Here is a 12,828-nt window from a genome sequence, read left to right as displayed (position 1 = left end):
TTCATCTTCATGATTTGGGCCTTGTGATCCCCCAGAGTCAGCTCAGTCAATGTAACAATGCCCTGGAAAACTCCGAAGAGCTGCTGGAATTTGCAACCAGGTCACTGGATATAAAGGAGCCTGAAGAATTCTCAAAGGTAAATAAAACAAAACAAAAATAACAGACAAAAATCCCTATCCTAGTATACCAAAGGAGTGTCTAAAGAAGTGTTTTGTCATGTCTGATACTGAAAAAAAAAAAAAAAAGGTCATGGGGTTTTTCCTAAGTAAAATACAAGATGTTCACTTATTTCAAAGCATGTAATTTTTTTAGAATATGTATCTTTGGGATCAGGAATTGATTATTTTAGTTACCTTTTTCAACGTTAAATTTAAATGTTTTCTTTTTTCAGTCATATCCCTATTGGCATTTTTTTTAAAGGTCCTTCAGTACTTGAGTCGAGTCCTGTTTTTCCCCAGGCCTCCTTCAGATGCTTAGTTACTGAAGATGATGTGGGTGAACTCTGAAGTGCGGGCAGTGGCTGAGCGGCAGCTGTGGTGAAGCTGGGAAAGCAGCTCTTCGACTCACACTATGTCCAAATCTCTCATTAAAGTCTTTAAGTTGGGCTAACATAATAGGAAACGGCAATAATAAAATAGCCTTGACCACAACCCACAAATACTGCTTTTTATCTTCTCCATATTCAAGTTCTATTATTTACATTTCTGTGTTCCTGGTCCTAGCATGAGATCTGGATTTGAAGGGCCTCCATTTATCAGCATCATATGTCTGGAAGTGGCACAGATGTGATAGAATTTTAGAATGTACTTCACCTTATTTTTTTAAATAAATTAGGAGTATAGTTCATAGTTAATACATGCAGAAGGTTCCAATGAGATCCAGATTATTAGGTAAATAGCCAGGACTCCACCAACTCTGGTTTCTCCTGTCACTGGTACTTGGCTTGCAGAATAATGCTTGAATTCTTTTCCAAAAAATTAACATTCCTATTCTCACCCTGAATTCAAACCTTGAACTGTTCCAAAGAAAAGAAGTGAGTCAAACAGTTTCCAAGTCTGTATACAGTTACCCACCTCCTTCCAGCCACCTGTCAGATTAAGAGGGGAGAATGGTTTCCTCCCCGTGGAGCACCTACAGTGGAGTAACAGCAGCCAGGTACTGAAAAGGGGAGCACTGTCTTCTGCATTTGATCACAGACGAAGAGAGAAAATGGGGCTTATTTCTTTTCTCTCACTCAGGATAGCTCACCTCTGGAATAGCGCTCAGGGTGTGTCTGTCTCTTGAGCCTTGAGAAGAGCAGACAGACAGCTGGGTCAGTACTCTGCAGGCAGAGGGTGGGAGGTCCTCAATTTAGGCTGGTCAGCAATGCTGAGGACAAAGGAGGACCTTTAACAAAGCATGCTTTATCTTTGAAGACAGCTACAAATAAATCAAATGTTTACTAAACACATTATAAAGTAGAACTGTACCGTTGATAATTTGTGAGTGTCGGTGTCTTAGAGAAGTGTGCTCTGCTGTACAGGTGTGCTGTCATAAAGGTGTGAGGAGGACTGTGTTGACTTAGTTTCAGGCTGCTTACTTTTAAGTGAGTGTGTGTGCACTTGTTTGTTTGTAGTGTTTCAGTGTTTTGCTTGCATGTATATATGTGTGCCATGTATATGTATTATACCCTCAGAGGCTAGAAGAGGGCATCAGATCTCTGGACTGGAGTTATAGGGGCTGTAAAATACCCTGTAGGTGCTGGGGTCCAAACCTATGTCCTCTGCAAAAGCAGCAAGTGCTTTTTACCACTGAGCCATCTCTTCCAGCCCTGATCATATGTTTTGAAAAATAGTGCATTTATGAAGTTAAATATATTTACACACACATATATATATCACAAGTTAAATATACACATGTATACATTTCCTTTAATGTATAAAGTCAGTGGTGCGCAACTAGTTCTTTTCCAGAGGACTTTTTACAAAAGAAACAAAGGAAAGACAAGGTTTCCCTATGTAGACCTGGCTGGCCTGAGATTTGATATGTAGACTGGGATGGCCTAATAAAGCTCACAGAGATTCATGGCAAGGCTAGTATTTTTCCCTAATGGAAAAAGAACATTTTGCAATATCTCTTTTTTTTCTATTTTCCTTTGTATAAAAAGAAAAAAAATGATATTAGGAAGAAAGACACATTTCTTGTCTTTGACAGAGATAGTAGGTCCCTGAGATTCAAACATTAGGAGCTTTTTCACATCCTAGAGTTTGATTCTGTAGCCTATGATGTCACACACCACAAATGAATGTTTCTAATTACACCGCAAAAGGTATGGCTTACCTTTTGGATTTACATAAGAAAAACAAGCTCCCAGATCATGAACATTTGAAGAAGAAAAAAATAAAGATTGATCTGAAGGCCAAGCAACATGGTGGAAAGTACAAATGAGAAAGACTTCCCAGATCTGTGGAAAGAGGAGCAGCGAGGAAGAGTATGGACAGCCTCTGCAGTGAGCCGTGCCCTCCGCTGGACAGAGGGGACCGTGGGAGCAGATGTCCTTTCATCAGGAGGAGAGAAATGAAGAGAGAAGGTGAGACAGGACGTCCATGTGCCCACAGTCTGTGCCCAGGGAGAAGCTGAAGGATTAAAGGTTATTTGAACTGGCAAGAGAAAAGGAGCAAGCTGAAGAGGCTGGGCGTGTGTGAAGGTCACGTCAGTGCTGGAGCAGAGAACCACCCTTTGCTTTCTCTCCAGTGTTTCCTAGGAAAAGTGTCACTCCTCCTCACTACAGACAACTCTGGTGTTGCTAGTAAAGGCACTGCTGTTAAAGTGGATTTAATGTGGGTCTTATGCCATAGGAAGCAAGATTATTTGGGGAAGTAATATCCCTGGTTACTTACAGTTCTGAAAATGAAGCATGTATAAATGTCATCTTAGAGATAACCACAGACCAGTCAGGAAGTCATCCACCATTACTGTGATGTTTCTGAATACCCACACTGCTGACATTGATCCCAGACAGCAAAAGAACTGTTCTGTAAATTCTCAGGGAGACAGCCTAGTCGTGCTGTTATTTACTTGTCTACTTGTTTTGAGACAGAGTTTATGTGTATTCCAAGCCTACCTTGAGCTTACTATATAGCTGAAGATGACTTTGAACTCCTGATCCTCCTGGCTCCACCCTGAATGCTGGGATCCCCGTGTTTACACCACCATGCTCATTAGTTGCTGGAGATCAGACTTAGGGCACCACGCATGCTAGGCACGCACTTTACCAACTGAACAATGTTCACGGCCCCCAGGTTTTTACAGTGTAGAAACAAGTATTCAAAGTTCTTGAAAAAACTCACAGAACATATTAGTTACTGTATCTTTTCATTGTAGATAAAGAACAAAGTTAAGCAAATATTCATTTTTGTTTTTTTTATACTTAGTTGGTAATTATGAATGGGAAACAATATTCTTCTAACCAAGTTCAAAACCATCAGGAAATAAAACAGGAAAAGCAAGAAAGAGATCAAGTGCTGCTGTAGTACTGGAGAGTATTGTCATATAAGTCAGCTAACTTCCTACGTCCAGAATTAACTTACCTATCCAGATCTGCTCAGCAGAGGCTTCCTCAGATCACTGTGGGTGGGATGAGCGATCTCGGTAACACTGACAGAACAGGAAGAACACAACATATACTCTCTGTGGACAAGCAAACTTCCACAAAAAGTAAGCAGTACAAGTGAGCACCTTTTGACTCTTCATCTGGTGTCAGTGTGGAGTGAAGGGTAATGACAGTGGCACTTCCTCCGTATGTAAAGAAGTGTCACATGCAGAGGAGGGGCCCTGTTCTTTCTGTAACACCTTATGAAATTCATTTTTAATTCCAACTGCCATGACAGTACTTTTCCAAACCAATGTAATAGTTGACTAATGCTCTCCTTACGAAAGGAACTGTAAACTAGGCTCATAACCTAAGGAGACTGGAGAGCCACAGTATTGGATTGACTGATCTATGTAGACCTTGTTTTTCAAAACATTAAGAACTCAAATTCCTTAGTAGAGAAACAAAATAGACCAGGGCACAGAGTTGATTACTGATAATGCTGGAGCTGTAGCTGTAGCCTGTTGTGATCTATATCAAACCTCAGGCTTCGATGGTACTCAGACTGGGTATAAAAATTTCCTGTAGCAAGTAGAAACAATGTTAGGTGTGAAAGAAAGAAGAAACAGAAGCAGCACTTTATATGGCTAATTTCCACTGGATTGCACTCAGTTACTAAGTATTACTGTATACCAGTCTATATGCTAGCAAAACTGCCATCTTTGTCAGCTGTAATTGTTAACTATGCTTGTTAGCATGGAAGAAAACCTTTCGTTGGATACATTGTATTTTATTCATATATAAGTAGTCAAGGACTTCTTATGATTTCATTGTTGTTTTCTGATTGTGGAATACCAGGTAACTAAACTTGTATTTCTGTTTTCCAAAAACAAATGCAGAAGATATATGCACTAGGTGTAAGTAGCTAGCTTGGGTGACCTTTCCTGAAGGAGAGACCCATTTGAGATGTTTCTCATCTCCCCTTGTCTGAACCTCATTCTTGGAGCGAAGGCTAGAATTATGGTTTAGTTTTGTATGCTAGCAGGGACACTTTCATAAACATAAAAACTGTCGGGATCCGTAGAAATGTATGTCTATGAAAGAAATTGTGGTTGAAGAATATAAGACTGAATAAAAGTGAAGGTGTATTTGATAATCTGCTAAAATAATTATAGTCCATGAAATTAGTTGAAATGTTAATTTTTTCTGCTTTTATGGTGATTGATGTGGGGGGTCTTGATTCTACTGTGGTCCTAACGTCACTTTATCAAGCTTACATGGACTATATAGATTTCCTGTCATTTATGTTTTGATGAATTATGGACTAATCCGTTGCAGGGTTTATATGCTAACTTTTCTTGCATGTCTTTGCCATTGAACTTGCATGAAAAGCACTAACTACCTTCTTTCTCTTCTCCCTGATTGGCTCCAAGGCTGCCAGACAGATCAAGGATAGGTATGGTATAAAACCTACATTTTTTATTTAAGTGTCAATATTGAAGTCAGAAATGAAATTCAGAAACCATTTTTCTTATAATTCTGTTGATGAAAATAACAATATGTAATTGTTAAGTTCAAAGTAAAGAAAATGTGCTCTGTATATCAGAGAATAGCCAGTAAACTCTTTAAGGTCACATTTTAAGTTGTGAAAATTACATATCTCTAAGAGAATTTCATTTCTGGTGTAATACTATAGTTAGCTTTAGTTTTAGAATAGTTTTTAATTAGTTTAGTATTGAAGATTAATCTATTTTGAATAACTTAAAGTACATCTTGCTTGGATGTAGTTTTTTTTTTTTTTTTTGCTGCTGTTCTTAAATATAGGTGTATCTTGTTTTCAGAGAAGCCCAGTGCTGCCAAGTGTCTGTAGGAGCTAAGGCTCTTCACTGCTGTCCTGGTTAACACCTTTGTGTTTCTCTGTCCTGTTCTGGAGCCACCTCCTTCTTCTAATGCCACCACTATCTTGCTTTTATACTGTAGGGAAAAACTCAGGAAAACTATTAAGTACCTTGGCTTAGAAGGTGTGTCTCATTGTAGAGTTTGGACTATAAAAGGACATTTAGCACTTGTAGAACAATGTGTGAGTGTTGAAGGAGCTGAGGTAACATTTGGGGTGTCACTGGTCTTCCTGACAAGTCCCCGAGCATTGTTTGTAGTTTGTAACTTAAGGGTTTTATCTCTTGATCGTGAGAGTCTTTGACAAGCACAACTCTTCAGTCTCTTCAAGTCTAGATCAGTTTCTTCTTCATCAGATAATTCACAGAAACACTCAGTATGGGTTGTGGGAGAACCGGTGTTCCTTGTTCATTTGGAGAAATTTTCTACAGTGTTTCTTTTGTGGTTATTTGACAATGGGGGAGAGGGGACAAGATTTACATAGTGACAAAGCATTCTTAGCACAAATACTAATGTCCACTTCTGTATATTATATATTATGAGGTGATTAATGATGTGGTTCATTAAGTGCTGGCTATAGGAAGATCACTAGGGCTTTGCCATCATCCTGAGAGATGATTCACTGTTTGCTAGGCTGCTCCTGAACTCGGTTCAAGTATGCCTCCTGCCTCAGGCCTCAAGTAGCTAGGATGTAGTTTCACACTCTGTGTTCAGTGAGAAGTACTAAATGAGGAATGGGCGAGAGAGAGCGAAGTCCTTGATAAGGTAGATTTGTCTGCTGAGATTAGCTAGGAATAAGTGTCTCACACCCAGGCTTGATTATTATTCCGTACCAGCTATTATTCTGTTATACCCTACTGTGGTTCCTGATTTTTCTGGTTTAAACATCAATTCCTAACCAGGTTTTGGACTGTCCAAAGGATCTTGAGAAACTTTGTCAAATCTCTCATTCCTTTCAGGGTTCTGTTTCTGTGCTTCTCAGCCCCCATCTTTACTCCTGATGACCTCTGTTCAGGTTTGTTTGTCTGAATTTAATGTCGGTGCTAGCTTTTATGTCTTCTCTCTTCTTTGAACCGTCCCATCTTCGCCTCTTTCTCGGTCAGCCCCTCGATGAGATCGCATCAGTATTCAGGCATTACAGGAATCTGAGTCCTTAGTTCTGTTTTGTCTAAAGCTTCTACTCTTTTCTCTGGATACTCACAGAGATTTGCACCTTGTTTGAAGAACATTCCTAGGTCTTGACCTATTTTTTAGAAAACTTGATTAAATGTGTTCATCTCTTTTGTAATTATTTTCTTGTGAAATTAATAACACTGGGAGGAGTTTTAATTCAGCTTCTAAATAATCTAAGAAAGTCAATGAATTAAAACATATCAAGCAGCATGATTTGAGAATGTCTTATCAATTTTAGATTTTTATTTTTGACTTTAAATATATTCAGTTTAAAATAAATACAGTTTGTTTGCTTTTTTAATATTTTACCTCTGAATTGATTCACATAAGGTGTTTTATTTTGTTTTGTTTTTTTTGAGAATTGAGTTTCTCTGTGTAGCCATGGCTGCCCTAGAACTTGCTCTTTAGACCAGGCTGGCCTGAACTCAAAGACATACACCTGCCTCTACCTCTTGAGTGGTGGGATTAAAGGTGTATGCCACCACTGTCTGACAGTTCATATAAGTTTTTATGTTTTTTTTACTATAATTTTTTATTATTTTTTTTCTATTTCGGTGAAATTTCTACTGCATTTTGGGGGCATTCTCTTTTCTTTGTGTTCATCGTTGATTATGTCAAGTTTTTGTAGATATTATAGATTTCAGCATTTCTCGTTAAGCAGTTGTTCATTGGGTTTAGAAGAAACCCATTTACTGTTTGAGCTCTGTGAACTGTCTCATCTCGGCGCCATGCTCTAGGACTTGTAAATGATGCTCAGGGCTGTACTGACCAGCTCGTGCAAAGCTGAGCCTTCGTGACTCACCAGTGAAATGGAAGTCGTTCTTTGGGGAGCAGCAGCTTAGTGCTGTGCATGTGGTTCTGATGCAGTCAGGCGGTGTGCGTTGCCTTCCCCATGAACTGATTGCAGTGTTGTACTTTTATTGGTAAACTAATCAACTGCTGCCTTTTCATTGTTATATCACAGTGATTACTTTGTTTTTAAATGAAGTAAAATAGTTGAATTTAGCAACAGCTTGCCATCAGCAAATTTGCCATGTTTCATCCCTTGATCTCTTGGTGGCAGATGGAGTTGGTGGCCCTCTGCTTCTCTTGGTCCTGTAGCACTCTGTGTAACCTCTCTCGAGCTGTATACGAGGAAGAGAGCATTGGTGAACAGTGCTTCTGTATCTTTCTTTTTTTCCTTCAAGGATAGTGCAGGAATGACTGTAATATTTGTAAAAAAAATTTACAGTGACATGAAAAAATGCAATTTATGATTAAGTCACAAGTTAATTGAATAATAGTTTCTTTTCTTTTTTGTATGTGGAAAAAGAATTCACCTGAGGAGAAGCAGGTGCAAATGGACACAATTAAGTGGCTTTCACTTTTCACATCAGCCTATGAGTTTCTTTCAGTTTTCAGTTTTAACTAAGAACTTTCTTTCTTCCATACTTTGATACAGTAAAATCTGATTTGCCTTGATTCTCATTTTGTATTTTACTGCACAGTTATCTGAGTGTTTATTGAACACATATTATTCGATGACATATAGATCCCCTGGCCTGCCTCTCATGGTGTCTCTCCGTAGTTGATGCTGCAGAGAGGATGGTATCTTGGTAGAATGGAGCTCATCCCTAATGATCTCGGTTCTCTCCTTTGCCGCCCACGGTCTGTGATTAGCAGGTACTGCAGTGTAACGTTAGGTCCTTGTGCCTCTGCCGTGTGGAGGGCACGTGGTGTAGCAGTAGCTGGGAGGTCGTCTGGTGAAGATGAGTGAGGCTAGCATTAGGAAGCCAGTGAGACTGTGTACAGAGGTCCTGATGGACGGGATCTGTGAACAGTGTTTATATTAGATGTTGTTTATTGTGATACCCGTATGTCTGTGACATTTTATAAAACTGGCCGTAATTTCAGTTTTTGTTTCAGTTTTCAAGACAAAGTAAATTTCTATTTGAGTGCCTTTGTTACAGTTTCTACAGTCACTAAGTGAAGTAATTTTCATCGTGATTTTATAAATTATGTAAAATTTGTTACTTTGCATTCATTTATTTAAAAAAGTTTGTCTGTGTTTACCATAGAGTCACAATGGCTTCAGCCTTTCGCCTTTCTTTGAAACCAAAAGTCAGTGACAACATGACACATTTAATGGTGGATTTCTCTCAGGAAAGACAGATGCTGCAAACTTTGAAGTTTTTACCAGGTAAATACATTATTACATGGGAACTTTCAAATAAAGCATATTACAGGATTTTTTTATAATGAAATATTTTGTTAGTATTGCTTTAATTCTATTTTTGTATTTTTAGTACTAAGTAGTATTTCCATCACCAAGTAAACTGTTAGTTGATGTGTAACATTATTAGGACAATGGTGACTGGGGGATTTTTTTTTTTTTGAGATTGGCTGTGTTGTTATTACTGTTTGAACTCTCATTCTTGTCTCATACATCCTGACCACACTTTCCCCTCCTTCCACTCCTTCCAGTCCTCCCCCCTTCCCTCTCTCCCAGGTCAACTCCTCTGTTTCCCATAAAAAAAAAAAAGACCTCCTGGGGATAGCCACTGAACATGGTCTAACAAAATACAGTAAATCTGGGAACAAACACATGTAACTGGACTTTGTGAACAGGAAGTAACTGATTGCACAAAGCTATTGCTCCTCTGGATACATAGTCAGAAAGACCAGGTTAATAATCCTAGTTCTAAGGAAGCCAGTGAGAGTAGCATAGAGGAAGACCTGGCGTTTATGGCAGAAATTATGAGCTGCAGAGGAATATGTAGAAGGAAAGGTGAAAGAAAGGAGTGTAGCTGAGAGGAAGAAGGAACACTGGTCAGTGGGTGGCTCTATGTATGTCCGAGGCTTCCTGACAACACTGGTTTGTCTTACGGCTTTTCCACATTATGAGGGTGCTAAGTGATACATTCAGCAGAGACCATGTTTGGATGTCTGTCTCTTCCCGGGTCAGTGATGAACAGTAGGATGTGCCTGTGATGGGGGCAGCCGCAGGAAGCCACTGTTTCTGTGAGCTTGCAGAGAGCCGCTGTGTGCAGTGAGCATGTGTGGATAAGCTGTGATGCACCCCAGACGAGGCTTATGAATATTTACATACGATATTGTCAAGTGATGGTTGCCTTAATGTGACAAAATGCTGTTGTAATTGAAGAACATCTGTACCATCCTTTCATTCATAGGGCTCACCTGGCACACAACTGGTATCAATAGGCAAATAGCATTTCTAGAGTTTGGGAATACCAGATACTTTAAATGGGTTGAGCAATTCAATCTGACACTTGGAATTTCCTTGGGAAAAGACTGGGTTTAATTTAGTTTTGAAAATTTGAAATTTTAATATCAAAAGTCTGCTGATTACCAGTTACCTTTTTAGTACTCACAGGTTCACTTGTGAGCTTGTGATATTGCCTAGTGGTAGAACACTTGCCTAGCATATGTAAGACAGCACTGCCAAAGGAAAAGACCCAAGTGTTCACTGTAGGGAGTGGAAGAGGGGCTTAAATTTCATACTTAAATGATGTTTTCTCTTTTTTCTATAATCAAAACACTTTTACATTTATTTATTCATTTGTTAATTGTAGTTCAAGAAGTTTTTTTTTTTTTACTTTTTATTTACTTATGTTTTTTCGAGGCAGTGTTTCTCTGCATAACAGCCCAGCTGCCCTGGAACTAGCTCTTATAGACCAACCAGGCTGGCCTCAAACTCATAGGTCCTCCTGCCCCTGCCTCCCCAGTGCTGGGATTAAAGGTGTGCACCACCACTACCTGGCTTTACTTTCTTTTTATAACTTTTTTTTTCATTTATTTTACATACCGCCCAGTTTCCCCTCCAGCCTTGCCTCCTGTCCCTTCCCTTCTCCCATCCACTACTCCTCCAAAGAATAATATTTTGTAAAACACTTATGAAAAAGAAATTTTAAGGAAGCTTTTTTGGCATCACATTCATGGCGTATCTTTATTTACCAGTAGTATGACTCTAGAATTTCACTATTTTCATGTAACCATTTCATATAACATGTAAAGCATTGTTAAAATAATTTTTACCCCAGGAATTTATTATTTCCAGGAAAGGAAAAAGAAACAGTAGCAACCTATAGAGAAGATCTGTCCTGTGCAGTTTCTCCACTCATCAGTTAAAGCTTCTAAAGACCTTTAGGCTAGTGTGGTGAGATTATATTTATTTTTGTAGAACAAAGAGTCTATGATTTTGCATTCTCCCACCAGCAATGAATAGGTTCCTGTTGGTCCACATTTTCTCACCGTTGGTACTGTGGTGTCATCTCATGGCTGCTGTAGTTTGTATAACTTGTAAAGTAGCTGTTCTTGTACTCAGTCTGTGGTGTTTGGTGAGTTGTCTGTTAAGGTTTTTGGCGTTATTTTTTAAATTACTTGGATACAGGGTCTCACTTACTAAGTTGTTCATGGTGTTAACTCAGGATCCTCCTGCCTTGGCCTTCTGCGGACTGGAATAAACTATCATGCCAGGCTCTAGAATGTTTAATTTAGCAAATCCAGCTTAAGACATTTAATGATCTTTACTTTGGTGTTGTATCTAAAAGTCACCTAGCTATTCTCCTGTCCTGTCTTCTAGGAGTTTTATACACACCATTCACTTCAGTCTGTGGTCCATTTTGAGTTTCTTTTTGTAAAAGAATGTCAAGTCGGTGTCCTTGTGCTTCTGTCTCTCCTCCTCCTCCTTCTTCTGTGTGAATGTCCAAATACTGCAACATTTGTTGATAATACTGTTGTTTGTCCATTTAATTGTCTTTATGAAAGATCAGTCAAATATTTTCTGGTTAGTTCCATTAATCTGTTTTTTCTTTCATCAACATTACACCCTGAGCTTTAAGGTGCTGTAAGTCAGGAGCTTTAGTCCCGCACTCTGTCCTTCAGTATTGTGTTGGCTCTTGCACACCGTTTGATTCTCCAAAGAGAATTTGTTGAAATTAGCAAAACGTGATGGACTTTTTATTGAAGTGATAGTGAATGCTTACACCAAGCAGGAAGAAATGACATCTTAAGAATAATGAATCTTCCTGCTCATAAACATGGAATATTTCTCCATTAATGTAATTCATTAATTTTGTTTATTGGGGTTTTATAGTTTGCTTCATAAAGATCTTGAACATACTTTATTTGATTTGTTCCTAAATGTTTCACACTGGGTGATGCTGGTACAAATGGTGTGTTTTGAGTTTTTAACTTTTTTTGTTTTTGTTTTTTTAGTTTTCAACTTTTTCATTGCTGATATATAGGAATGCAACAGCCTTGTGCGAATTAACTTTGTGTCTGCAGCCTTAACTACATCGCTTATTAGTTCTATAAGATTGACTTTATTGTTGTTAATTCCTTCATATTTTCTACATAAATGAGCATGTCATTTGTGAATAAAGAAAGGCTCAGATTCACAAGTAGGATGCTTAGCTGTTTGTATTGATCTTCATTATCAGGTAGAGAGGAAGCTCCCCTCTAGTCCTATTTTATGAACAGTTTTTATTAAGAATGGATATATTGATAGCATATTTTTTTAGCTTTTTGATAAAGGTGGGTTGCATTTGTTGATTTTTAGATGTTGAAAATTCAGCATTACCTGTAGAATAAGTTCCATTTGGTCAACACAATTTTTTACTGTACATTGTTAGATTTGGTCTATTCATATTTTGTTGCATCTTTTTCCATCTATTTATGAATAGCAATAGTAGTTCATAGTTTTCCTATATTTTTGTAGTTTGGGTATTGTGGGTCACTGGCCTCACAAAAAGAGTTAGGAAATATTCCATGCTTCTCTTTTTTCGAAAAGATTGTATAGAATTGGCATAATGTATTCCTTGTAGTAGGTAGAATTCACCAGTGGACCCAGCTAGGTATGGTACTTTATTTTTGGAAGATTATTAACTATTGGTTCAATTTTTTTCTTTCTTTATTTTTTTTATTTTATTTTATTTTTTGTTTTAGAGACAGGGTTTCTCTGTGTAGCCCTGACTGTCCTGGAACTTACTCTGTAGACCAGGCTGGCCTCGAACTCACAGATTCCCCTTCCTCTACCTTTCAAATGCTGGACGAAAGGTGTTCATCACCACCGCCCAGTTCAGCACGCACAGTTCTAAAGGATGGGCTTCTCTTTAGACGCTCACATCTGAGAAGTTAAATGGACAAAGGGAACAGATAGAACACAAGGCATCAATTACACACACAT

General features: G+C 38.4%; 1 protein-coding gene across 2 annotated transcripts in view; it reads left to right on the top strand.

The window, feature by feature from the left end:
* Positions 1-12,828, top strand: part of Fsd1l (fibronectin type III and SPRY domain containing 1 like) — a 62,419-nt gene that overhangs the window by 18,464 nt on the left and 31,127 nt on the right. The window contains exons 4-6 of one of the 2 annotated variants that reach the window (XM_050164813.1): positions 36-137; positions 5,006-5,028; positions 8,699-8,820. In XM_050164813.1, the coding sequence (XP_050020770.1) occupies positions 36-137; positions 5,006-5,028; positions 8,699-8,820 (247 nt within the window). The remainder of the gene's footprint in view (positions 1-35; positions 138-5,005; positions 5,029-8,698; positions 8,821-12,828) is intronic. The other variant, XM_050164821.1, reaches the window with a different exon arrangement.

Source organism: Alexandromys fortis, unplaced genomic scaffold, assembly GCF_014885135.2.
Source record: "Alexandromys fortis isolate MF-2015 unplaced genomic scaffold, M_Fortis_MF-2015_v1.1 scaffold_18, whole genome shotgun sequence".
Classification (NCBI taxonomy): Eukaryota; Metazoa; Chordata; class Mammalia; order Rodentia; family Cricetidae; genus Alexandromys; species Alexandromys fortis.
The sequence above is the reverse complement of the archived record's forward strand: the minus strand, read 5'-3'. Positions and strand labels throughout refer to the sequence as shown.